At 45.7% G+C, this 27,962-nt stretch overlaps 1 protein-coding gene across 2 annotated transcripts in view; it reads left to right on the plus strand.

Annotated features, from left to right (window-relative positions):
- Positions 1-27,962, plus strand: part of DIP2C (disco interacting protein 2 homolog C) — a 384,021-nt gene that overhangs the window by 306,992 nt on the left and 49,067 nt on the right. For both annotated transcript variants that reach the window (XM_036342747.1, XM_036342757.1), the window contains 10 exons: positions 339-547; positions 1,808-1,922; positions 2,393-2,594; positions 8,107-8,216; positions 10,484-10,564; positions 14,342-14,465; positions 14,960-15,081; positions 15,960-16,071; positions 16,156-16,265; positions 25,756-25,886. In XM_036342747.1, the coding sequence (XP_036198640.1) occupies positions 339-547; positions 1,808-1,922; positions 2,393-2,594; positions 8,107-8,216; positions 10,484-10,564; positions 14,342-14,465; positions 14,960-15,081; positions 15,960-16,071; positions 16,156-16,265; positions 25,756-25,886 (1,316 nt within the window). The remainder of the gene's footprint in view (positions 1-338; positions 548-1,807; positions 1,923-2,392; positions 2,595-8,106; positions 8,217-10,483; positions 10,565-14,341; positions 14,466-14,959; positions 15,082-15,959; positions 16,072-16,155; positions 16,266-25,755; positions 25,887-27,962) is intronic.

Genomic DNA, 27,962 nt, shown 5'->3' on the forward strand with positions numbered 1-27,962 from the left:
CATTTATCACTTTTATGCTGTGACTTTATAAGCAGAATTAGTGTTTATTAGACTATTGTCCTGACCTCTGCATATCACCTCTTAAGAGGCTCCGAGCCATGATAAGAAACGTGCCAAGGGCCCTGCAGGTGGGCCAGCTGGACCAAATTGTAGGGTGCTGGGTGGGCAGGGGAGGTGCCTTCCAGGTTTGTGGTGTCTGCTGGCAGCAGCTGCCAGGCCTGGCTTTCCCGGCCAGGGCTCAGGGTAGGAGACACGGCTGAAGAGAAGCAGACCCATGGGCTCCGAGGAGGAGGAGGGAAGCAGACCTGGCTGGGCACTCACAGCGCATGCTTCCCCAGGTATTCCCCGTGACGAGCTCGGGGGCCCCGGTCAGCGAGTATCCCTTCGTGCGGACAGGCCTGCTGGGATTCGTCGGTCCCGGGGGACTCGTCTTTGTGGTGGGCAAGATGGATGGGCTCATGGTGGTCAGTGGGCGCAGACACAACGCCGATGACATCGTGGCCACAGCGTTGGCCGTCGAGCCCATGAAGTTTGTCTACAGGGGAAGGTGAGTCACCTTCTGTGCAGTGGGCACAGTTTGCTGTAGGCTACACTTTTTATGTAAAATCGCACAAATTCCTTCAACTGATGGGACTCCGTTCACTCTTATGTGAAATGAAGCAACTGGACTCAGTGACCTTTGAGATGCCATCGAGTTCTGAAATGTCCAGTTTTATAGGAATTTTCTGAGCCCCATAAATATATTTTCATTAACTTCACCTCTACGTTAAATAAAAATATTCATTTGAGAAATGTTATTTTTAGTAAAAAAATAATTCAGAGAGTCAAAATTCATCTTGGTGCAGGTCCTTCCAAAAGACCCAGTGATGTTAGGTGAGTGACCATTTTACACGGAACACTGGCTCCCGTGACTCCCCTCCCACTGACTGTGCCCCTGCCTTGCTGGGCACAGGGTCAGTATTGGCGATTCCAGCCCTGTGTGTTTTTGCTAATTTGAAGAAGGTCATAAACTGCGTTAGAACTTTTAGTGCAGCAAGCTAAGGGAATAGGAGAAATAGATACTGGGTGAGGCATCACCACTTTTGGATCATTCTTTTTAAAAAATATATATTTTATTGATTTTTTACAGAGAGGAAGGGAGAGGGATAGAGAGTTAAAAACATCGATGGGAGAGAAACATCGATCAGTCGCCTCCTGCACACTCCCAACTGGGTATGTGCCCGCAACCAAGGTACATACATGCCCTTGACCGGAATTGAACCTGGGACCCTTGAGTCCGCAGGCCAACACTCTATCCATTGAGCCAAACCGGTTAGGGCTTGGATTATTCTTAAACCTCTGTGAAAAGTGGCGCCGGTGTTCGAGTTGCCACTATCCCATGCTTATGTGGGAGACTGCATACCTAGTAGAAAACTTCACAAACGCAAAATTTCTACTCATTTGGAGACACTTGCTTCACAGGTGCAAACGCAAGCTGCAAATTGAATGGGTTTCTCAACTTCAGCAGTTCTGATAAATGCACGGAACTCCCTCTGCCCGGGCTGAGAGGTTTGTCGCCAAACCTGAGGCATGGCCTTGGGGAATGCAGGCACTGCTATCCGAGCTTGGTCAGGCTCCTCCTCCCAGAGCTGCACTGTGGGTAATAAGTGCCCGGGGTTCCGCTGTTGCGATGTCTTTTCCGAAGCAGCCCCTCGGTGCTAGAACCCCCTCAGCCTATAGTCAGTGGCTACCAAGCTCCTGACTGCAGACTGGTCCTCCTGCAAGCATCGCCGGCCTGTGCTCACTGTGCCTCCCTCTGTCCCTGCAGAATAGCTGTGTTCTCAGTGACCGTGCTGCATGACGAGAGGATAGTGATCGTGGCCGAACAGCGGCCCGACTCCACGGAGGAGGACAGCTTCCAGTGGATGAGCCGCGTGCTCCAGGTAGCCCCTCCCGCCCTCTCCCAGGCTCAGGGCAGCTTTGGAGCGTTGGTTAGGATGTGGCCAACCCTCATCGACTGTGCTTCTGCCCCTGACGGTCACTCCATTTGATCAGAAACTGCATCAACCCTGGCACTTACGTTTGTGGGAGAGTGGCTGTTAGGCCAAGATCAGTCATCGGGGTTTGCAAAACTGGCTCCTGCTATTCATGTGGGGAGGTCGAGAGTGTATATCTTGGGAGTATATTATTTTTTCTCCAGAATTCCTTTCTCAGTGTGCGTGGTATTCCACCATCCCTCCGCAATGATCCAGCTCGGTGAGGGTCGGCTGGGCAGCCCCTCTCTGACCGCGGCGCCTCCCATGGGCTGCACCACGGCGCTGCACGCGCTTCCTGGGCTGTGGACAGTGTTTTGCACAGTCTGATGTCTCTGCACAGTACCTGTTCGAACATGGTCTCCTCTTGTGACTTCCAGGCGATCGACAGCATCCATCAAGTCGGGGTTTATTGCTTGGCCTTGGTTCCTGCAAACACCCTCCCCAAAACCCCGCTCGGGGGGATCCACTTGTCAGAAACAAAGCAGCTTTTCCTGGAGGGCTCGCTTCACCCCTGCAATGTCCTGATGTGCCCCCACACTTGTGTCACAAACCTGCCTAAACCTCGACAGAAGCAGCCAGGTATGCCCAGGGGCTGGGAGGGCTCGTGTGGAGTCTCAGGGGGGCCTCTGCAGCCCGTGGTGGGGGTGCCACGCCCACTGGGCCTCGTGAACGGAGGCGATTCTCAGCCGTCCTCCCCTCCTGGTCACAACCCCTGGAGGAGTGGGCTTGTTCTCCACCAGCAGTGTTTTCTGCAGGCGGGTGGTGGAGTGCAGGGCTCTGCTGGGCTGCAGATCCACTCAGGGCGGGGCAGGGGTGCAGGACAGCTGGAGTGAAGGGGGTGCCCGTGTCCTGGGCCTCCTTTCTGGGGCATCAGACCTCCATCTGCTGTGACCTCGGGGACGCACAGAATTTCTAGTCACGGTTTCGTCGCACACAAATGAGAATAGCGCTTCCTTGCGTGTTTCATGGGTTCATTTAGGGGTCAGAGCTGCTAACACGTGGGAGAGCATTTTGAATTCCATGAAGAACTCTGCAAACTGACGTCATGAGAGTGAGCATTTGCCTAGTGCTTCGCGGTGTAGGGGACACATAATTATTTGTTACCTGACTTGCTCCTCCTGGCAGTGGAGTTGATCATGCTCTTCAGGGTTGCACAGTTACCAGGGAAGGGGAATTTATCTCAGGATGGTGCATCATGAGGAAGCAAATCCACCAGTGTAGTCAGAAGGTCCTGGCCTCCGGGCTGGGACGTGCAGACAGATGTCAGAGGATGTTGGGTGATGGAGCATGTAGCCTGTTTCACATACTAACTTCTTCATCTCAGAGAGCCCTAGAGGGGGCGCTCTCATCTCCTTTCTCAAATGAGATCTCATCTCCTCCCCCACAGCCCTGGGACCGCAGTGCGGTGGAGACAGACCTCCACCGGATGGCCGTTTGCCCAATTATAGAGTGGCCATCGGGGCGACTCTATGGCGAGGCAGCTACAGGCCCGTTGGATCATCACAGGGCGCACGCCCATGTTAGCCGCAGGGCCCATCTGGACTCAAGGCTCACACCCCAAGAGTGAGATTGGATGAGTTTGGTGGGGCAGGTGGTCCCTTGGTTAATGTGAGGAGAGGGGTCTTCCCACGAGGAGCGGGGTCAGGACTTGAGTCCTGGTCTGTGACTGCCCCGGGGTCCCTCCAGCAGACGTCTGTGAAGCGGTCAGAGTGCAGCTCCCCCCGCGGGATTCAGCTCTCTCCTAGGGTAAGGGAAGGGATTCCCTTCACAGCCTAGAAAGTCAGTTTGCAGGCATCACTGCTCCTTTGTTTTTGTCCCACTTCTGTCCTGTTAATTATTTTCTCATATTCTGGATTTCCTTAACTGATACTCCTCCCCATTTCCCCCCTCACCTCATTTCTCCTCTCAATCCCTGGTGTGTGTGATTGCTGCAACCAAGCATAGAGTGGCACTGACTGAGGTCTTTGTGCTTTAAATTCTGTGGGTGCTCTGGCTTCACGTGGGGTGAGCACAGCTCCTCTTTGTCTCCTGTTGTCTCAGGCATGGCCTGCACTGGAGACACTCTGTCTGGGAGCAGTGGTTCTGGTGTTGAGGGTGTTGGGCTCTCCAGGGTCCTTGCGCACTCCAAGGTGACGGGCACGTCTCTGTCCTGCTCACCTGTTCTCATCATCAGACACCTCGACCTAGTGTCCCCAGGCACTCAGGAGTGGAGGAGGTGGTGGAGCCCCCAGGTCAGCCGTGTGACGGGAGAGTTCAGGACAGATGTCTGTGGACGGGGGTCACTTGCAAGGGCACGTGATTCTGGAAATACAGGGTGCAGCTCACCTGCCAGATGCCAAGAATCCCGAAATGAGAACCGTGACCAAGGGGAAAGGCTAGGGTGTTCTGTGCTGAGCGCTATGGGGAAGGCCTTCTTTCCTTGGGGGAGGGAGGGAGGGGAGAGGGGCGCAGTAAAGGTGACCGGGGAGATCTGGGTGCGCCCTAACACTACAGCATGGTAAATAGAGCTTATGGGCACTGATAAATGTAGGGAAAGAATTTTGTATTGATATTTGGTGTTCCATCTTTCTTGTTAAATATTGAGAGGTTAGGTAAGTCTGTCTCTTCAAAAAAAAGCAGTTTTTTAGCAAACACTAAAGGCAGCTGTGAGGGGCCCATCGCCATTCCCAGCTCAGTTGGTGATCTGTGATGTCCCTTTGACAGGTGACGTTTCCCTGAGGCCTCCCTTTCCATGAATTCAGGGAGGGAAAAGGACTAGATGATTTCCATGGCGCCCTTGGAATAAACATTTATGACTCCAAATGAGTACTCAGCTGCCAGAGTGCACATTTGGTGAGGCCCTTTATGGGTGAGGGTTTTGCTGGGTGCTTGAAACAGAGCCTTAAGATGTAGATCTTTGTAGACAACGTAATTGCCTTTTAACTGGATGAATTTGTACTTAGCTAACGACACTATTGCTGCACCAGTACCTTGAGAACAAAACTGTTAGAAGACCTTGAACCCATGAGTTAGGCAAGCAACAAAATGATAAAAGCAGCTTCCAGTTCTAACGTCCCCTGGATGTATTTTATCAGAACGGCTGGAGGAGGCCTGAGGAATGGCCAGAGGGAGAAACGCTGCCCTCACATACACTTGCCCTGTCCCCCTTGCCCTGTCCCCCCGCACAAACCTACAAACCAGTCGGTCAGGTATTGGAGGGCAGGCATTCAACAGCACAGAGAAGGAGTTGCTGGCTTGTGGATTTGTAAATCTGTAAGTGGGAGCGTGGGAAGAGCACGTTTGGGTTCATCTCAATCTTATATTTTTGCATTCTGAGGGGTGAGGTAAGGATGTAGGAGTGTTTTGCACACGCCCCCTTCAGTCAACAAGGGAGAGAGCCTCCGTTCTCCGCAAAGGATGAATTTTGTAAATAAAAGCAGCAGCACCTGTCTCCCAGCAACATTAGGAACATATCAACTCAAAGTCTGTGTGGTCCAAGCACAGACTTCACGTAAGGTCCAAGCTTTGCAGCCAGAGAAATAAATTCTCAGCAAGGCGAGACTAGACTCAGGGACAGAGAAGCCCTAAATAGGCACCTTGGAATCGTGCTATCCCCTCAGAACAGTGCTTTTCCGACCATAGTTTGAATCCTTTAAAAATTATGGCGAAGCCTTTGGTTAGGCCTGTTTCCAAGTTGGCTTCTTCGGAGAACTGTGCTGCCCAGTCTCCACAGCCAGGAAGAACGCTGGGTGCTTTGCCGCAGGCCCTGAAGCTGGGACACCAGTGAAGCACGCTCAGCGAGGCTGCAGACCAGGGCACTGTCTCTGGGCAGCAGCTGCCTCACTCCAGCCGCACAGCAGTGCCCTTCCTTTCAACACGCACCACACTGCCTGGCTTTCTTCTTCAGTGGTTTTTTTAATTGAACTTATTGGGGTACAGTTCTATATTGCATCGTCCGTGTGCAGTATTGTGTGTTCAGCACCCAGCGTCAGGTCTCCTCCCATCACCATGTATCCCCCCTTTGCTGCCACCACCCCCCTCCCTCCTTTCCCTCTGGAATCGTCATACTGTTGTCTGTGTCTATAGGTGTTTGTGTTTTGTGTGTGTTTTGTTTTGCTTAATCCCTTCACCTAGGCTCCCAACCCCCTCCCCTTCTGACAGCTGTCTGTTCTCTGTATCTGTGCATCTCTTCCTATTTCGTTTGTTAGTTTATTTTGTTTGTTAGATTCCACCTATAAGTAAAATCACTGGTACTTGTCTTTCTCTGACTGGCTTATTTCACTTAGCAAAATACTCTCCAGGTCCATCCATGCTGTCACAAAGGGTAAGATTTCTTTCCTTTTTTTTACAGCCAAGAAGTATTTCATTAAGAGCTAAGAAAAGAAATTTAGTCGGTCCTAAACTACCACACATAAAAATTCAAACATGATTTAGCTTGAGTATGTAAGTCATGCTCTATGATTACATGGGAACCAGCACCAAGGCTCTTAGAAATTGCAGAAATCTGTGTCATGGTGTTCTCCACAGTTCAGTCCTGCCTGTAGCATCCTGCCTTCTCCCCCACAGCTGTGGAAAGGTGACTGTTTCATGACAAACCAAATTCTGGACAGCCATGCATCTGCAGAGTGTTGTTCAGTGGTTAGAGTGTTCCTACTTGGACAGTTATCTAAAGCAGCGGTCGCCAACCTTTCGGACCTCACGGACCACCGGTTGGCGACCGTTGATCTAAAGGATAGTAGGTACTCACCCCCTGCATTCCTCATCACTCCACTGAACGCCAGGATGACTGCTGGGGTGGTTGCCATGGAAACAGTGCGTTTTCTAGACCATGTGCAGTATCTCACACCCCTCAGCCTAAGTCTTAAAACTTGTGTCTTAGCTTCAGACTAACAGCCGTTCATGCGCAATAAATGATGCAACATATACCCAGATTTCTAAGCCTGTAGCTTGGCCTTCAGCAAAAGTTTAACAAGATTAGGACTCAGAGTGGCCTTCAACCTGAATTTTATTAAACGGAGGATTAAACGCTGATGCCATCTTTGTTACTTTAAACTCCTTTACCAAACTCCTTTTGGCATATATCTCCTCCCTTTTCTTTCTCACTTCCCTCTCCTTCTTGCTCCTTCCTCGCGCTCTCTCACACACCTGCATGCTCACACTCATGCTCTGTCACACGTGCTCACGCACACACACATGCACTCTCACTCACACTGGCACGTTCTCCTGGAACTCCTAACCTTTTCCTAGTAAGCGTGTGTGTCTTGATTTATATGCGTGTGTTTAATGAAAAGAAACCGTGAACAGTAGTATTTTCAGAAAACGGCGGTAATCGAGGGTTTCTTGAAGTCAGAAAATTTGAAAGCGGTACTCCAGCTCTTTAGGAAACCTTTTTTTTTTTTTTCATTAGAAAATAAAAGGAAAGCTGTCAGAATAGATTGTTTCTGCATTTCTCTTCTGAAGTGTGTCATAAACCATGAAAAGAGCCTGGTGATGGAGTTTGTAACAGGGGCGTGAAGGGAACTTGGACTGTACGGCAGCCTTTTGGTTTATTCTACGCGTCTGCGGGCCTGACAGAACTTAACCCGTTCTGTTGAAGACATGCGTGGACAAGTGACTGTGTCACATCCTTCAACAGTGTTACTCCCTAAGTCTGTCCCAAGAGGCATTTATTAAAAACGAGGTTTGTTGAGTCAGCTCTCAGGGGTGTGTAATCGCACCTGGGGCCAGACCCACAAGCCAGGAGTCTCACTGTTCAGCAGTAGAATATGCATGCTTCAGATTCCATATTTGTCTTGTGCACTGTTTTTTTATAATCACTAATGGGAGGACACTTCACACAGAAGCTTCCCCCTAACTGGAAAGTAAAGGCAGTGGGCTTCGTGGCACTGGGGGATTTGTGATCACGGTATTTCTCTCTACCCTTCATCGAGGTTAGACTTGCCGTCATCATCATCGTCATGACTCTCTGAGGCCCGACTGTAGTAAAATTGTTTGTCAAAGCCACATCTCTGAGAGGATTTCCCCAGAGTGAGCTCTTTACCAAGGTGGGCAGTCACATTTTGGGGAATTTCACATGTGTTTCCCTCACGCATGTGCCACTGTTCCTTTCCAGAAATCGGCCCTGCCTCCGTGATGGTGGGGAACCTGGTCTCTGGGAAGAGGATTGCGCAGGCCAGCGGCAGAGACCTGGGTCAGATAGAGGACAATGACCAGGCCCGGAAGGTGAGAGCAGAGGGGCTGCCTTCGCTGGGTCCCCGCCCGTCACCCTGATGCTGAATTACAGCAGCACTGGCTCCGCTTCCTACCCGCCTCGATTCTGCAAGAAACACCCATAAAATTTTATAAGAAAATGTGCTTATGCCCTGGCCGGTATGACTCAGTAGTTAGAGCGTAGGTCCAAGTACCAAAAGGTTACAGGTTCCATTCCCCATTAAGGGCACATACCAGGGTTGCAGGTTCGATCCCTCACCCTGATCTGGACCCATGCGGGAAGCAACCAATTGATGTGTCTCTCATATCAATGTTCCTCTCCCTCTTCCCCCTCCACCCCTCCCATCCACTTTCTCTAAAAAAACCAGTGAGAAAAATATCCTCAGGTAGGATTAACAACAACAACAAAAGAATAAGGAAATGTGTTTCTGAGGGGGTGCAGTGCTGTAGAACGTGTCCCAGTGGCCCAGAAGGGTGGGAGACAGTCCCAGAACTGGCAGCCCCGGGGCCAGGGTCTGGGTAGCCCTGTTTGGTCCTAGAGCCCTGAGCACTTGTTCCTAGTTTCCCACCAGCCCTGATTGGGCACTAAACTGCCTCACAGTGTCCTTATAGCAAAGCTTTAGTCCAGTGGTTCTCAACCTTCCTGATGCCGCGACCCTTTAATACAGTTCCTCATGTTGTGGTGACCCCCAATTTCATTGTTACAAATTGAACATAATTAAAGCATAGCGATTAATCACAAAACAATATGTAATTATATGTGTGTTTTCCGATGGTCTTAGGCGACCCCTGTGAAAGGGTCATTCGACCCCCAAAGGGGTCGCGACCCTCTGGTTGAGAACCACTGCTTTAGTCCTTTGATTGTACAAATGCAAGAAAACATTCGTTCAAACCCGGATTTGGGAGCCAGACCTCCTTAGAGCAGCCTTAGGAACGGAGCAGGCGCCTTCGGTCCACTCCGCCACAGACACCTTCCGATGTGGCATCAAGTCCCTTTATGACTGTTCAGCCTGGAGAGCTTGCTTTTTTTTTTTTTTTTTTTTTTATATATTTTATTGATTTTTTACAGAGAGGAAGGGAGAGAGACAGAGAGTCAGAAACATCGATGAGAGAGAAACATCGATCAGCTGCCTCCTGCACATCTCCTACTGGGGATGTGCCCGCAACCCAGGCACATGCCCTTGACCGGAATCGAACCCGGGACCCTCCAGTCCGCAGGCCGACGCTCTATCCACTGAGCCAAACCGGTCTCGGCAGAGAGCTTGCTTTTTTAATCCTCACCCAAGAATGTGTTAATTGATGAGAGAGAGAGAGAGGCACAGCCATTGGTTGCCTTCCCGTGTGCAACAGCAACCTTTTTGGTGTACAGGACGACACTCCAGCCAACCGAGCCACCTGGCCGGGGCAGCCTTGCTAACTAACTCTTAAGCGCCACCAAACGGTGGTCCCGCTTGTATGGCTACCAGGAAATCTGACAAAGTCAACCATTTGAAATACTGGGGATTTGGCAACGTACGTAGTGAGGTTGAAAGCAGTGGCCGTGATGTTTCTCCTCCCGGCACCTCTGTTAGTAACGAGGACTGGTGCTTCCTGGATCCTGACGGGAGGGCTGAGTCAGCACGATGCACGTGGCCTCTAGGATTTGTGGTGCTCTTGGATGACATAGGCGTGGCCATTCTAAACAAGTACCTGAGAGAGCCCCTGTTACATCAGGACAGAGCTGACCGCCCTGCCACCCAGAAGTCAGATGGCATCTTCAGGACGGCCCGGGGAGGTGTCTGTGTCAGCTGCTCCATCTGTGGGGACGAGGGTGCAGTGCTCCCACCTTGGGCAGGTGTCAGAGAACTTCTCCACGTCTGAACCCAGTCACGGCAGAGCACTGAGCACCTGCGAGTTCTGTAGACCATACCTGTCAGGGCGTCCGCATTCCTCTGTGGAGACACACCCCAAAAGCACTCAGACAGACTAGAGCAGTGATGGCAAACCTATGGCATGCGTGTCAGAGGTGACACGCGAACTCATTTTTTGGTTGATTTTTCTTTGTTAAAATGGCATTTAAATATATAAAATAAATATCAAAAATATAAGTCTTTGTTTTACTATGGTTGCAAATATCAAAACAATTCTGTATGTGACACGGCACCAGAGTTAAGTTAGGGTTTTTCAAAATGCTGACACGCCAAGCTCAAAGGGTTTGCCATCAGTGGACTAGACCCATTGAAATGTTGAGATGAACCCCCAGTCCAGGGGCCGGCCCTAACGTCTGTGCTTTGTTCCAGTTCCTGTTCCTGTCAGAGGTCCTGCAGTGGAGGGCCCAGACCACGCCCGACCACGTCCTGTACACACTGCTCAACTGCAGGGTGAGCTGCTCCCGGGGCCGCGCCCTCTGCTCTTCCTCATCTTGCTGACCCATCCTGTCCCTTCAGGCTTATGTGAATTCCTTTTAGTTATTTGTTGCAATTTTTACTGAGACTTTTTCAATTAAGACGGATTTCTTTTTTCTTTTTTTGTTTCTTTGTTTTTCTGATTTATTTTTATTTATTTTTTTGGGGGGGAAGGATTGCTTTTAAATATAAAGGTTTATGCATATCTCTCTCTCTCTCTCTCTCTCTCTCTCTCTCTATATATATATATATATATATATATAATAGCAATTTTTTGCAATATTTCTCCCCAAAATGAGTAATGAATAATTTCTGCAACCAAGAACAATTACATATCATCTATGGGATATTTACATCCTTATTTTATTACTGAACTACTTTTTTGTAAGTAAGAAGTTATTTTTTAATTATAGACTTTCATTCTTAGGAATGAAAACCATTTCTATTTTATAATGAAAATACTTTAATTAAAGTTTTAATTTTACTTTAACTTTTAAAGTAAAATTAAAGTTTACCTTTATTTTGCGACATGTGTTCCCGTCCCCTGACCCCATGTTTAATCACTTGCTGAAGCTAGACACTGGGTCTTTTGGGAAAACGTGTTTCCTGGGAATGCCTCGGACCCTGAAAGGAGCTTTATTAGAAATGACAGAAAGTCGGGTGGGGCGAGCTGGAGGTCAAAGCCATGAGCGTGGAGAAGGGGTGGGCCCCGGGCAGAGCACCTTGAGACGCAGCCCCCTGTTTCCTGGGCCTCTGATGGGGACGCAGCTACATCCTGACCATTCACAGGGTGGCATCGGCCCAAGCATCTGCGTCCATCCCACCCTCCCAGCACGTAGGCACCCTTACCATGTCACTCAGCCTGCCCAAAGGTCAGGGGCATCATTGCTGTCGTTGTTACCAGTGTAATTTCCACTTACATCAAGCTGCCAGTTCAACACTGTCCAATAGAAATATAACGCAAGCCTCGCACGTAATTTTATATTTTCTAAAGGTAATACTTAAAAAGGATAAAAGAAACTGATGAAATTTAAGAATTTTGCTTAATATATCCAAAACATTGTCATTCCAACACTTGGCCACCATATCACCAGCGCTTGCCTCCCCCACCCCACCCCGTCCCCCACACCCCCCATGGCGTTGTAGTTTGTTAACTGAGAACTCTGCTCCTGGATCACGGCTCATTTAAGATGGGGAACCATTGGCTCCTGCCTGAATGAGGCTTCCTGCCAGCTGCATCTCTGTCCTACACGGCAGTGCCCTGGACAGGATAAGAGTTGTTTACAAGATTTATAGGAAGTGAGGACGCAGTTCATTGCAAATCACAGAAAACTTACATTCACATTCTTGGACCTTGTTTACATGCAAAAGACCACCTGTTATTTTTTTTAATTTATTCCTTTTTTTTAAAATCTTCACTGGAGGAGGAGGAGATTTTTTCCATTGATCTTCAAAGAGAGTGGAAGGGAGTGGGGAGAGAGAGAAACATCCATGTGAAAGAGAGACATTGATTGGTTGCCTCCCACACTGCCCCAACCAGGACCGGGGATTGAACCTGCTGCCAACCAAGGCATGTGCCTTCACCAAAATCTAACCCACAACCCCTTGGTCTGCAGGCCGATGCTGTTATTTTATTTTTTTAATGGAAACATAAACCAACTTTCAGCTTTTCTTTTTACTTGTAGCAGCTTCTTTAAAATTTTAAACTCTAATTCCTATTTGGCTTTTTCTTTTTTCTTCAATTTTTTAGGTGTTATTTAATTTAATGTAAAACGTTAAAATAGTGGCAGATATGCAGACATTGACACTGAGATGTGTGGTCTGCAGGTCAGGGACCAGGCAGTGGGTGGTTCTGCGTTCCCATTCTGTCAGGACAGTACCCAAGACCACTTTTAGGGAAGTCAGCCTGCGTTCTCTGGGAAGAACTTGTACTAGAACCGTCTTCTTTAGAAGTAGGTTTCCGTGTGGAAGCCCTGGCTTTTCCCTTCGATGGAGATGACCACTGACCTGAGGGTAAACAGCTACTACTTCATGGACCTCTCACCCATGACATGTCATGTTTTCCTTCACGATGGACACTTTGGGGAATGAAATGTGTAACTGCGAGCCAGTGCTGTTTCTCCAGGGGTAAAAAGTTAGGTTGAGACCCCACGGAACAAGTGGTGATGGACATTCTGGGACCAGATGTGACCTGTGTCCCAGGTGGGCTCATGGGTGGTGGAGTCACACCATGTCCAACCTTGCAAACTGGGGAAGCAAGGAGAGGACACCATGTTGGACTTACCGTGAAGTAGCCCCTTTCCAACGGGGCACCTCCTAGGGGGATTTTTGAGAATAATTTTGATTGGTCCCCAGTCACCCCATGTGCTGACTCCACATGTGACCAGGCTCACCTGTCCATCCTTATAAACCCTGTGACATGGCAGGCCATGTGTGAAAACTGAGGTTCCTCAAGATGAGGGACTGAATGCCAATTAAGTTAACCTTTTGTATGTACCGATCATGGGAGTTTTCATGAACCAGAGTCAAATGCATTTCAGAAACTCTTGACTGCTGGTTGGAGTCACCTGTGCCCCTCAAATCTTTATGCTTCCGCCGTGACAACAAAGGGGGTTATTCACAGGGGTGAGCATTGCCCTCAGAAAAGTGGGGAGCAGATCAGCTCCAGAAGTCGAACGGCACAGACTAAGATCACCTGCTGCTAGAGATCAGAAGCTGTAGCACTGGGGTCCCAGTACCAGGAAGGTCTAGCGAGGCAGGCACAGAGCGATGAGCCTGCCTGCCCCCCACCAGCGGCACCGCTGGTCCCCGTTCAGGTCTGGAGTGCAGGGCCAGCTTTTTTCCAGGACAGCAGACGTGGGAGCACCCAGGGGCAGGGATGGTCCTTTGCCTCCAGTTTGGGAAAGAGACAGAAACATGGATGTGAGAGACACACATCAACTGGCTGCTTCCTGCATGCACCCCTACTGAGGCTGAGAATTGAGCCTGCAACTGAGGCACATGCCCTTAACTGGAATCAAACCCTCAACCCTTCTGTCTGTGGTCTGACGCTGTAACCACTGAGCAGCCAGCTAGGGCTGACCTCCTTGACTTTGATATGGTTTTTCTTTCCTTTTAAAAAAAAATATTTTTATTGATTTTTTTTTTTTTTTTTTTTTAGAGCAAGAGGTAGGGAAAGGGTGAGAGACAGAGAAACATCAGTGTGAGAGAGAAACATCAGTAGGTTGCCTCAAATGGGTCCAAACCCAAACCCAGGGTATGTGCCCTGACTGGGAACTGAATGACCTTTCAGAGCATGGACAGCACTCCAACCAACTGAGCCACACTGGCCAGGGCTTGATGTGGTTTTTCTTAATAAACATTTTCAATTAGTCTTATTTTCCATAGCACAAGTCCTGCAGGTTTGATACTAATCTTACTGCCCATGGCAGTTACATATAAGACCCAGAACCACTAGATTGATTTTTTTTTTTAAAGATTTACCTATGTCAGGTCAAGTAATTATTTTTTAAAATATTTCTTGTGAGCACAAGTATATCCAGATGCTGCTTGGGGGCTGCCCTTCCTGGCTAGCAGGACGGGAGGAGAGTGAGTGCTGCTGGTTCCGGGACTGGAGGGGGTAATGTACACATTCTAAAACTGACTGTGGTGGTGGCACAACGGTGAATGTGCTAACAGATACCTAATTGTCCAATTTAAATAAGTGCATTGTACGGTATATACGCTGTATCTCACTGAAGCTTCCGCACGCAGGGTACGATAGCAAACTCGCTGACGTGTGTCCAGCTGCACAAGCGAGCGGAGAAGATAGCGGTGATGCTGATGGAGAGAGGGCGCCTGCAAGATGGGGACCACGTGGCTCTCGTCTACCCACCAGGTAAAAAGGCAGGACCAGCAGCTGCAGGAGACAGCTTGTGGCACCTGATGGCTGGAGTTGCTGTATTGTCACCGAGAATTGCTTACTCGCCTGGTCCCTGCCACTGGCTGGGGGCTACGCTGCCTGCTGTAGGCCTTTTAGGGGCATGAATGAAGCGGTATTTCACAAAGACTCTCATATTTAAACTTCTTTATTAGAGTTCTGAGGCATTTATTTAATCACTAGTAGTTAAGTTGAGAAATTCCTTAGACAGAAATTACAGGAATTAAATTTATGGGCTGCCTTAGCATCCCGTGCCTAAAGGAGCAGGCCAAGTGGAAGTTAGTGCTGACACGTAACATAACCGCCGGGAAGAGGAAAGAATGTGTTTAAGGTGTTCGTTGTCCACTTAACCTTCCGACTTTTCCAGGCTAGTATTTCTGCTGATAGGGATGACAGCCATTAAATGGTCTGATTTGTTTCAAGCAAAAACTTCTCATTTTCTTCTTGTGTAGGAATAGACCTTATCGCAGCTTTTTACGGTTGCCTGTACGCAGGCTGTGTGCCAATTACCGTCCGCCCCCCACACCCACAGAACATAGCAACGACGCTGCCTACCGTGAAGATGATTGTGGAGGTAACACCGCCTGGCGTGTCTGGGTGCTTCCTCCTGCCCTGGCCCTGAGTGTCGGGCTCTACACCAGAGCTGGGCCTTCGGGGGGAGGGGCTGGCTGTGGGATTACGTGGGAGTCTTCAACCCAAGTGCTGGGGCAGCATGGGGCTTCTGCCCTCAGGGAGCTACCATCGAGTGCTGGAAGCAAGAGCCCAACTTTGCACGGAATTAGGGGCTAGAGGACGGCCCTGCCTCAATTCCTAGAGAAAGCAGCCCCCCAGAGAGGGCGTCCCTACAGGCACTGCCACAGCAAACCAGATCCAGTGAAAAACTCACCCATTTTTTATAGTTCTTTTGTCGTAGTTTATAAATGTCCTATTTGAAAGCATAGATTTATTTTAATTTTTTTGTGTCGGGGGGAGTTTAAGAGGACCAGGAAAGCTTTTTCCCTTTGGAGGAGGAACCACACAGGGGACGTTAGTTTGGGGGCCCCACAAATACTTTTTTTGTCATCATGTTGGAGTATTTTCATGGTCATTATTCCTGTTAGAAAATACGGGGTTTTTGTGGACATATGTGGCATTTCCAGTAGAAGGGCTAATGGTGTCAATAGTGAGGTTAGAAGCTCCTTTCTGAGTCCAATCTTAACACTGGATCCCACTCAGCTATGGACATTTTCAGGGACCTCAGTGCCCGCGCGCTCTGCGTGGCGCTTTGTGGTCCGACTCCTGGCTCCCTTGTACCTCTGCTGGCCAACGCTAGCTCCTCACAAGAAGCCGTGTCCCTGGTAGTGCAGCCTGCTCTGAAAGCCACACAGCCTCCACACACAGCGCACACACGTGTGCAGTGAGGGTTCCCCTACGGTTGACCTTCCTTCATCCATTCTGTTCTCTGACTCTCAGGTGAGTCGCTCGGCCTGTTTAATGACAACACAACTGATCTGTAAATTGTTACGGTCCAGGGAGGCAGCTGCGGCCGTGGATGTCAGGGCGTGGCCCCCCATACTGGACACAGGTCAGTCCTCGAGCGCGCTAGCACAGTTCCTTCTCTGCCCTCCCATTAGGTCACCTGTGCTAATAGCTTCGCTTTGCTCTCCAGATGACTTGCCAAAGAAGCGGCCGGCCCAGATCTACAAACCCTCCAACCCGGACACGCTGGCTTACCTGGATTTCAGTGTGTCCACGACTGGAATGCTAGCTGGAGTGAAGGTGAGGGTTGGTCTGCCAGTGTGCAGTGAGCCCCCGCAGTGATGGCCATTTGTGTTCTGCGTGAAACGTGGAATGAGGTGTAGTTATGTGTTTCATTCAAGCTATAAAATGTGTGGACACTTCAGTAGTAACCTAAGCTGACTGCTTCTTTCCAAATGTTCCAACTTTTTAAAAAAATGTAAACACAGCCTGACTCATCCCTACTGAAAAACTGTATAGGTTTTTCTTTCCTCCTGCTTCTCAAATCCAAACATTCTTTCTGTTGTAACACTGCATGAGAGCTTCTTGCTCTTTAAGGGATCCCTTATCACTCGCTAGAGGACTGCTCCGTGCAGCTGCAGGGACCCCTTTGCCTATGTCGTGCCCTCTGATGTAGGGCCCTCCAGGCTCAGGAACGCCCTTAGCGAGGAGCTGTTAACTTCCCTGTAGCCTCAGGAGGCCCTTCCCCTCTAATCTCCCTCTGGGGTCTGACTGCTGAGTTTGCATAATTTAAAAGTGGGCATCTTAATAGGTGAGGTTATATCTCATTATATTTTTGATTTGTATTTTCCTAATGATTAGTGACAGTGAGCATCTTTTCATGCAATTATTGGCCATTTGTGTATCTTCTTTGCAGAGATGTCTATTCAAGTCCTTTGCCCATTTAAAAAAGTTTTTTTTGTTGAGTTTTATTTTCTCTATATGTTTTGGATATTAATCCTATATGAGATTTAAAAATTTTTTCTCCTGTTCTTTGGGTTGACTTTTTTTTTTACTCTGTAGACAGACAGTGTCTTTTGATGCACAAAATTTTAAATTTTTGTTGAGTTCAACGTTGTCTATTTTTTTGTTGTTGGTGGTGTTTGTGTCTTTCGTGTCATATCAAAGAAAACATTGCCAAATCCAATGTCAGAAAGATTTTGTCCCATTCTTTTGTCTAGGAATTTTATTGTTTTACATTTATGTCTTTGATCCATTTTGTGTTAATTTTGTATCCAGTGATAGGTAAGAATCCAGCTTTATTCTTTTACATGTGGATATCCAGTTGTCCCAGAACCATTTGTTAAAGAAACTGTCCTTTACCCAAGGAGTGTGGTCTTGGCACACTTGTGGAAATTGTTTGACCATATATAAAAGTGTCTGTTTGGGGGCTGTTTTATTCCACTGATTTAAGTGTCTGTCTTTATGCCAGTACCGCAGTGTTTTGGTTATTGTAGCTTTGTAGTAAGTTTTGAAATCAGGAAGTATGGCACCTCCAGCTTTGTTGTTTTTCCAGAATGTTTTGGCTATTCAGGTTTTACTGAGAGTCTATATGAATTTTACAATGAGCTTTTTTTTTATTTCTGCAAAAAAAAATCATTGAAATTTTTTATAGAAATTGCACTGAATCGGTATTGTTTTGAGGAACTACTGGGTAGTATCTGTGACTATAGGACATGTTTCCATTTATTTATGTCTTCTTTAATTTATTTCAGGAGTGGTCTATAGTGTGCATTGTATAAGTCTTTCACCTCATTGATTAAGCTAATTCCTAAGTATTTTATTCTTTATGCTATTGTAATGAGAACTGTTTTAATTAACTTTTCAGATTTTTCATTTAGTGTATAGAAATGCAACTGACTTTTGCATGTTGACTTTTTTCCTGGTAATTTGCTGAATTCATTTATTATTTGTAGCAATTATTTTGTGACACCTTTAGGACTTTTTACATATAAGATCATATCATCTGTGGACAGAGATATTTTTATTTCTTCCTTTCCAATTTGGATGCCTTTTATTTATTTTTTCTTACCTAATTGCTCTGGCTGAAATTTCCAGTACTATGTTAAATGGAAAGGGTAAAGGCAGGCATCCTTGTCTTGTTTCTCATCTTAGAGGAAAAGTTCAGTCTTTCACAGTTGAGTATGATATTTGCTGTGGGTTTTCATATATTGTGTTTATTGTAGTGAGGTACTTTCCTTTTATTCCTAGTCTATTGAGTGTTTTTATCATGAAAGGATGTTAAATTTTTTCAGATACTTTCCTGCATCAAATGAGATGATCATGTATTTTTTTCCCTTCATACTCTTAATATGAAGTATTACATTCATTGACTGTCATATGTTGAGCCATCCTTGCATTCTAGGAATAAGCCCACCTGGTTATAATGTATAAGCATTTTATTGTGCTGCTGAATTCCATGTTCTACTATGCTCAATTATATGTTGAGGTTTATATTCCAGTGTTCATAAGGCATATTGATCTATAGTTTTCTTTTAGTCTCTTTGTCTGGTTTTGGTACCAGAGTAATGCTAACCTCATAGAATGAGTTAGGAAATGTTCCCTTCTCTTCAGTGTTTTTGGAAAAGTTTGGAAAGGATTTGTATTAGTTTTTCTTTAATGTTTGGTAGGATCACCAGTGAAGCCATCAGGTACAGGGCTTTTCTTTGTTGGAATTTTTTTTTTCTTCTGATTTGATCTTTTTACAAGTTAGAGGTTCATTCAGATTTCACATTACTTGTGTTTTAGTCTTGGTAAGTTTTGTGTTCCTTCTTTTAAAAAATTTTTGTTGTTGTTTCAGAGAGAGGTAAGGAGAGAGAGAGATAGAAACATTGATTGGCTGCCTCCTGCACGTCCCCTATTGGGGGTCGAGCCTGCAACCTGAACATGGAATTGAGATAATGCTGGCCTCTTGATTTTTTTTTGGAATTGTTTGAGAAGGATAGGTGTTAGTTCTTCTTTGAATGTTTGGTAAAATTCACCTGTGAAGCCATCCAGTTCATAACTTTTGTTTGTTGTAAGGTTTTTGAATTACTGCTTAAATTTCACTAGCTGTAATTAGTTTATTCAGAATCTCTGATTCTTCCTGATTCAGTTTTGGAAGATTGTAAGTTTCTAGGAATTTGTTCATTTTGCCCAGGTTGTCGAATTTGTTTATGAATTTCCCTCTCAACATTGCTTTTGCTGTGACCCATAGATTTTGAGTTGTTGTGTTCTCATTTTCATTAGTTTTAAGGTATCTTTTGATTTCTTCCTTGATCTCATTATTGACCCATTTATTGTTTAGTAACATCTTATTTACCCTCCATGTCTTTATGTTTTGGTGTTGTACTGTGGTACTGTGTTAAGTCCTCTATTTCTTTACTTACCTTATGTCTAGTTGGTCTGTCCATTATTGATAGTGGTGTATTGAAGTCTCTTATCATTGTAAAGTTACCTATTTCTCCCTTCAGTTCTGTCCATTTTTGTTTTATATACTTTGATGGTTTCTTACCAGGTATATAGATGTTTATAATTGTTATATATTCTTGCTGTATTAAATCTCTTATTAATATATAATGCCCTTTTGCCCTTTTTTATCTCTTGAAACCTTTTTTTATTTAAAGCCTATTTTTCTGATATCGCTACCTCTGGTTACTATTTGCATGAAATATCTTTATCATCCTTTTACTTTCTAACTATTTGTGTCTTTTACTCTAAAATGAATCTCTTGTAGGCAGCATATGGTTGGATCATAGTTTTTATCCATTCTGCCAATTTCTATCTAGATAGAGAGTTAATCCACTTATATTTAAAGTAATTACTGATAAGAAGAGACTTCTTTCATCTTGCAATGTTCCATATGTCTTAATAGCTTTTCTGTTCCTCATTCCCCATATTACTTCCTTGTTTTGTGCTTAGTTGATTTTTTCTAGTGAAACATATGAGTTCCTTTCTCATTTCCTTTTGTGTATATTCTATAGCTATTTTTTTGAGGTTACCATGGGACTTCCATTTAACATCGTAAAGTTATAACATCCCATTTTGAGTTTATAGCAGCTTAACTTCAGTAACATACAAAACTGTTCCTGTACAGCTTTACCCCCACCTTCTTCAGTTGTCAGTGTCACAAACTTATATCTTTATACATCGTGTGGCCCCAAACATATGGTTATAATATTTTAAATGCATTGGTCTCTTAAATTATGTAGGAAAAAAAATGTGGAACTTAAACCTGAAGTTAAAAAACTTGTTGAAATTATACTAGCTTTTATAATTGCCCTTTAGATACATTTACTAAGATCTTATTTAACTTGTTCAAATGATTTCGAGTTATGTCTAGTGTCCTATTTCAACCTGTAGCGATCTATTGAGAATTTCCTTTACTCAGATTACCCAGATCTAAGTGTAATACACTCCTTCAATTTTTTTTAACCTAGGAGTATCTCTTTTTTTCTTTCTTTATTAAGGTATTACATATGTGTCTTTATCCCCTCATGCTCCCCCCCCACCCCACTCACATTCATGAACCTAGGAGTATCTTAATTCTCCAAAATTAATTGCAGTTACCATCCAAGACTCCCCTAGAAGTTGTAAGCCTTTAATAAATCCCAGAATTCCAAAGTAGTTATATGATATTCTTCTCTGCAGTTGTTATCCAGGTGGGAATATAAGTTCCTGCTGCTTCATGCTTCATCTTCCCAGAATCCTTTCCTCTGCTTTTTCAGTAGAATTTGAGGTGATTTGCAATATAAAATGAAACAATTACTCAGAAACTTTTAAAAGTAAAGATTAGTTTTCAGACCATTTAAAGTAGTTATGGTAGTACTGAAATTAGCCTTCTACTGTCATAGCCAAAAGAAAAACACACTTTTGATCATACATTTTCATGATCTACAGAAATGGAAGCTATAATATTAAATCTTTGTTCAATGAAGCCGTTTCTGCTTGAAACAGATAAAAGAATCTACATTATTACTTCATGGTGATTCCACTTCATATAAGTATAGATCCTAGAAATCTCAGAGAGAGATGAATAACTAAACTTTTTCTTAAATTTATAGAAGATTTTTTTAACTTTGGACTACTAAATGTGTTAGATGAGTACTTGAACTGAAATATATTTGTGATATCATTCAATGAAAAACCCATATGCTTTAAATACTGACGGGCTTAAAGAGAGTTGAAATTATCTGGCTTATTATCTCCTCCAGAGAGAAAGCCCTTCTACCTCTGATTGCACAGGTCACCATTTTTTTTCAGGAAGAAATTTTGACTCAGTTTCAGGTTTTGTACAAGAATGTCTTTGAGTATTCAATTAGATACCAAAAGTTAAGAGAGGCAAGCTTATCCAGTAAACTGTTTTCCCCATAATGGCACTATGGAATGCCTGACTTAGTATAACACCCATGAGTATTTGTTTATATGTTCAACTTAAGTTTTTAATACTGCCTGCTTAAAAGTGTACTTTAAACTCTGAAGGGTCCTCTAGATCCTAGGTACACACTTGCTCAGTGTCATCAAGGCAGTCAGATGGAGAACTCCCATAGAGCACCTACAGTTTCCTTTAGATGAATCACTCGTGGCCTCTGCACAGGATAGTTTAGCACTCACGGTGCTCTTCCTTCCATGGAATGTGCTCTCCCACTTTCCTGATCACTTTCAGTTGGTGTGTGCCCAGGGCATGGACACTTCCTGTAACTTCAGTCAGTCCTGCCTGAGATCAGTCACAGATACATCCTGACAGTAAGCACAGGTGACCTCATCCCCAGTCCCTCCATGTTCATTTATCCACTCTCAATGTGTCTTTGAGAGGAGAGCATTAAAATTTGTTGTTCTTGGCATTGGGAAGGCTAATTCTTTATCCAAGTACAAGTACAAGTACACCTTCATAAGAATTGGGAGTTTTTCTTCTTCTTCTTCTTTTTTTAATCTTTATTGTTCAGATTATTACAGATGTTCCTCTTTTTTCCCCCCATAGCTCCCCTCCACCCGGTTCCCACCCCTGCCCAGGCCTTCGCGCCCCCCCTCCCCCACTGTCCTCATCCATAGGCGTAAGCTCTTTGTCCAATCTCTCCCCGCATCCCCCCACCCCTGGATCCCCTTCCTCCCAAGAATTGTCAGTCCACTCCCTTTCCATGCCCCTGATTCTATTACATTCACCAGTTTGTTCTGTTATCAGATTTTTTATTCATTTGATTTTTAGATTCACTTGTTGATAGATATGTATTTGTTGTATTTTTTATCTTTACCTTTTTCTTCTTCCTCCTCTTCTTAAAGAATACCCTTCAGCATTTCATATAATACTGGTTTGGTGGTGATGAACTCCTTTAGCTTTTTCTTGTCTGTGAAGCTCTTTATCTGACCTTCAATTCTAAATGATAGCTTTGCTGGGTAGAGTAATCTTGGTTGTAGGTTCTTGCTATTCATCACTTTGAATACTTCTTGCCACTCCCTTCTGGCCTGCATAGTGTCTGTTGAGAAATCAGCTGACAGTCGTATGGGTACTCCCCTGTAGGTAACTAACTGTTTTTCTCTTGCTGCTTTTAAGATTCTCTCTTTGTCTTTTGCCCTTGGCATTTTAATTATGATGTGTCTTGATGTGGTCCTCTTTAGATTCCTCTTGTTTGGGGTCCTCTGTGCTTCCTGGACTTGTAAGCCTATTTCTTTCACCAGGTAGGGGAAGTTTTCTATCAATATTTCTTCAAATTGGTTTTCAATATCTTGCTCTCTCTCTTCTTCTGGCACCCCCATAATTCGGATGTTGGTACGCTTGAAGCTGTCCCAGAGGCTCCTTACACTATCTTAATATTTTTGGATTCTTTTTTCGTTTTGCTTTTCCAGTTGGGTGTTTTTTGCTTCCTCATATTTCAAATCTTTGACTTGATTCTTGGGATCCTCTAGTCTGCTGTTGAACTTCTGTATCTTATTCTTTATTTCAGTCAATGTATGCTTAATTTCTGACTGGTCCTTTTCCATTTTTTTGGCATTCTCACTAAGATCCTTGAAGGTCTCACTAAGTTCCTCGGAGGTTTCTAGAAGATTCTTGAGTAACCTTATAACCGTGGTTTTGCACTCTGTATCTAGTATTTTGCTTTCATCCATTTCTTTTATTTGTGACATGTTTCTTTGTCTCTGCATTTTGGCTGCTTCCCTGTGTTTGTTTCTATGTATTGGGTAGTTTTAAGTCTCATTGAGTTGATATAGTGACCTTGTGTGGTAGGTGTCCTATAGGGCCCAGTGGCTCAGCCTCCCCAGTCACCTGAGGTGGACACTCTTGGTGCACCCCTTGGTGTACTGTGTGCAGAGTCTTGTTGTAGTTAAGCCTTGATTGCTGTTGGTATCACTGGGAGGAATTGACCTCCAGGCTAATTGGCTGTGAGGACCAACTATTTCTACAATGGAAGAGCTGTTGTGCAGGAGACACCCTTATGGGGCAGGACTTGCTTCAGTGGGGTTTTGGTGCTCACTGAGTCTGCCCCTTGAGTGTGTCTCTTATGGATGTGAAGAGTTGTAATCCAGTATGGCCTCACACTGACCACTGGGTACACTGGCTCTTGGATCTCCAAGGAGGTGCAAAGTCATCCACTGCCTGGGGCCACCCAGCAGGAGCTACAGAGAGATCTGCAGATTCCTCCTCTTTGTATTGGGTTTGGAAGTGCCCAGACTGAGGCCCAGCTGTGTAGCAAAGGAGGCTGCTGCTGCTGCTGCTGTTGCCTGACAGGTTTTAGGCTGAGAAAGGACAGGCCATTCATATACAAAAGCCACTGCACACAGATTGGATGAGGTTTTAAATTGGGTGGGACGGGGTCTCAGGGAATTACCAGGGCAGAGCAAACAGCAATGGCTTCCAGTCAGCTCTGTACTGAAGAGGTCCGTGCATCCCCGCACAGGAACAATGATCACTGCACGTACCTCTGAAAGAAAGCCACCCTTGCATTCCTGCCCCGATGCCAGACAGTCCAGTTTCTCCTTGTATGTGTCTGGGTCTCCCTGAGTCTCACCCGGAACTGGAGTTCAGAGCAAGCAGGAGCTTGTATCTCCCTCCCAATTAAAAGAGCAGCACACCCAGTGCCAGCCCGTTCCACGGCTCTGCACCTCCTATCAGTTTCAATGCACTTCTTCACCTCTCTAGCTGTGGAACTTCCACTCAGCCAGCTTTCCTGCAGTTGTGGATAATAGTTGTTCTGCCTTTTACTTGTAATTTTGATGTAGTTGTAAGGGGCAGCAAGTATAGGTGTTTACCCATGCCGCCATCTTGGTTCTCATCTCCAGGAGTTTTTCTTAAGACGAGATTCTAAAGAAACATTTCACCTTGGGCTCTTGGTTTGTGATGTTGGCAGGTCCAAGATTGGGATGAGTTTAGTGATTGAACATTCAACTTTTCTAACTGCATTTTCTTAATCTATGTGTGTTTCTGTCACCCTGTTGAAATCTGTCAATGCTCGCTGATCCTTAATATCACAGAGCCCTCTGCAAGCCCCCAGCTGATGGAGGACCCTTTCTCTGCTCTGTGAATCTGTGTACTCACAGATCCTGCTCTCAGATTTCATCTTTAAATTTCCACTAGACTGCAAGCTCCTGAGCCAGGGTGTATTCTTTTTTTATATCTCAAGAACCTAATACCATCCTGATACATATAAAGTGCTCAGTTAACATGTTTGTATTTGCCACGCTGAGCTGAAGGACGCGGCTCTCCAGCTACAGGTGTTGCACAGCAGGGGTTCCACAAAGGTTTGTTTCAGTTGGCAATCTGAGAATGGGAGGAAGCTTGCTAGTTAGGATTTTACTCGCTCCTGATCCAGGAGGCAGGAGGTTGAGGAATGTTTCATAAATTCAACCTTTTTTTTCTTTTCTTAAATAAATATTGTGGCTTTAAAAGCATGCTAAAAAGAACTACTTACGTTCTAGAGTAATCTGTGTTACCTTGGATGATTCAATCAAATACCCGCAGTGAAACCTTCAGGGCAGGGCTTCTCCCCATAAGGTCACAGTGGAAGGAGCCCCCAGGCCTGGCTTCTGTCACAGCATTTCCCTGGGTTTCCTGCCTTATTGTGATGCTCTCACAGTCCCACTCTGGGGAACACAGCACTTCCCGTTAGCTTGAGGCCTCTGGTTCACTAGAAAGTTTCTGTGAGACAGTTGATTTATTAGATATATTTTACAATAATTCACATTCTATACTGACCGTAGTGGGACTGCTCCCAGGATTGGAGAGGCCCGTGCCTGTCCCTTGCCAGTGGGCTGAGAGTGAATGTTGGCTGCTGTCACATGGTACAGCAGCCGCGTCTCACTGCACAGGGCTCTGATTCCAGCTCAGATGTGTGCCCTTCAGCAAATGCACCTTCTCTGAGCCTCCCTGAGTTGGGGCTGGTTCATCCCACATGCTGTGCTGGCCCCATGTCCCCTAGCAGTGCTCTGTTGGGCCTGAGATGGATGTGAATAAGGTGTAGTCCCTGCCCAGAGAAGGGAGTGAGTGGTGACATCTCCCTGCCTAGTTCACAGCCCACATGGGGTGGCAGAGGAACCTGTGGACTAACCTGCTATGCAAATGTAAGACATGGGGACTTCAATTACTAGAGTTATTAGATCCTAGGGACATGAAAATCATGTGTGTGTGATTTTCTCATGAAAAACGGGAAGCCTAATGAGAAGATAGCAGCCCACGCCCTCCTCACAAAGCCGAAGCTCGGTCACCACTGTCCCCTGCCCTGAATCACTCTGGGCACTGGTGTCGAGCTCCGTGCACTCAGTGGGCCCTGCTGTCTTGCAGATGTGTCACGCAGCCACCAGTGCCTTCTGCCGATCCATTAAGCTGCAGTGTGAGCTCTACCCCTCTAGAGAAGTGGCCATCTGCTTGGACCCTTACTGTGGACTTGGGTTTGTCCTGTGGTGCCTCTGCAGGTGAGTGTCCCTTTAATATCTTTAAAAGAATAAGTAAATCCCATACCTTCTCTTGCTCTCGGTCCCTGCTCTGCCCCTGCTCAGCCAGGCTGTCATGGTGTCATCCTGAGGTGTCTGAACCAGTCGGTCTCCGTGAAGTTTGCTGAAACAGAGACGGTGGCCTCTGGGGACATTCTGAGAGCTGTTTGTCAGGGACCCATGGTTTCCCAAGCAGAGCACTCCCAGGCCTCAGGCTTGCTTCTTTCGCTTTTAAATCCTAGCAAAATCCCTGGCCTGGGATTTGGATTAAATCAGCTGGTGTGGCAGTTGCTCTCCTCCTTCAGGCTCCCCGCTGATGCAGGTGATGTTGGGGGGGCGGCGGGGAGGGGACCTGCCACTGAGGGACAGCCCGAGCCCAAGCTCCTGCCAGGTATTTACAGATTATACATATATGTTCCTTGTAGAAACTTTAAAAAATACAAAATACTATAAAGAAGAAAATAAAGCTTCGATAATCATACCACCTAGTGATACCAAGAAATAGTAACAATTAGCACTTGGCATGTAGCCTTTGAGAGCTTATTTTCTAACGCAGCATAGCACCTTTTATCATTAACATCTGTGAGTATATAAAGAGTGCTGCAGTAAACGCCAGTGCCCACCATCCAGCTGCCATGGACCAGCTTGTCATCCATGTTGCTCCATCCATCTTCCCTTTCTACCGTCCCTTTTTCACATGGGATATTTTAAAGCAAACACCAAACACCACGTGATTTCACCCATAACCCTTCAAGTGACATATACAATTTTGTAAATGTACAGCAACATATTTATAAAACGGAGATGCTACTGTATGAAATCAGTCATAATTTCCGGGGGGGGGGAGGGGGGGCGGTTTCTTAATAGTCTATAGTAGACATTTTTTTCATGTTTTTAAACACTCTTCTAAAACAATGATCTTAGTGCCTTCATAATATTTAATAGTAATAGGTTGGATTAAAGTCCAATCCTATGTTTTTTAAAAACACTGGCATTCTAATTAGGACAATTAAACTTTTTTGATGAAGCATATAGAATTAAACAATAAAAAATGTTAATGATTTTTGCCCCCATCTCAAATGCAGTAGCATTGTGGGTAACTTTTTCTTGGGAAATAGTTCAGAATATACCATCCCAACAGGAGGGCCAAGGTGACCTTAAACATGTTAGGCCAACTGAGCAGGAAGCTTGTCCTACTGACCTTTTAGGACAACTGTCCGTATGCCACTTGGCAAAGGTTAAGCTGAAGCCCGTGAGTGGAGTGCCTCCTGGGCTTGTAGGGTCACCAAGACAATCCCATCCAAGCAACAGAGAAGATGCTTTTGAAGGGGACGTCCCTGATGGGCATCACAAATAGCAGGGTGGGAGTGTCTTTAAAGGAATTGTGCAAACAGGGTCGCAACAACCCTTTCCTTAATGAACGTCCTCCCTGCAAATTCACTCAGAAGTCACGAAATCAGTGTTCTGTTGATGGCCCCTGCAACGTGGAAAATCAATGCGTAACAGCTGTGAACCTCTTCATTCTGAAATCCTCTATAGCTGTGGTCGGCAAACTGCGGCTCGCGAGCCACATGTGGCTCTTTGGCCCCTTGAGTGTGGCTCTTCCTAAGCCTTAGGATACCCTAATTAAATTAATAACAGTGTACTTACCTATATAGTTTAAGTTTAAAAAATTTGGCTCTCAAAAGAAACTTCAGTCGTACTGTTGATTTGATATTTGGCTCTGTTGACTAATGAGTTTGCCGACCACTGCTCTATAGAAACAGATCCCAGTGGACTTGCTTTAAAAACTGGGCCTGGGAGCAGCCACTGAACAGCAGTGAGAATGCACAGCATCCATAAACATTGTATGTTCCATTTTCCTCTGAAAGAAGCTAGGGCTCCTTTGAGAAATGGCTGATTTCAAGACTGGGACAGGAAGGAAGTGCTCACAGAACAAGGGGGAAATGCCAAAAGGACCAAGGAGCCAGCTTAAAGCGGTGCCCGCTGGCCAAACAGGGGCAATCTGAGCACCCAAGTAAAGACTGTAATAGATTATAACACTTCGAATACAATGGG

The sequence above is a fragment of the Myotis myotis genome, unplaced genomic scaffold (genome assembly GCF_014108235.1).
Source record: "Myotis myotis isolate mMyoMyo1 unplaced genomic scaffold, mMyoMyo1.p scaffold_m19_p_1, whole genome shotgun sequence".
NCBI classification, from domain to species: Eukaryota; Metazoa; Chordata; class Mammalia; order Chiroptera; family Vespertilionidae; genus Myotis; species Myotis myotis.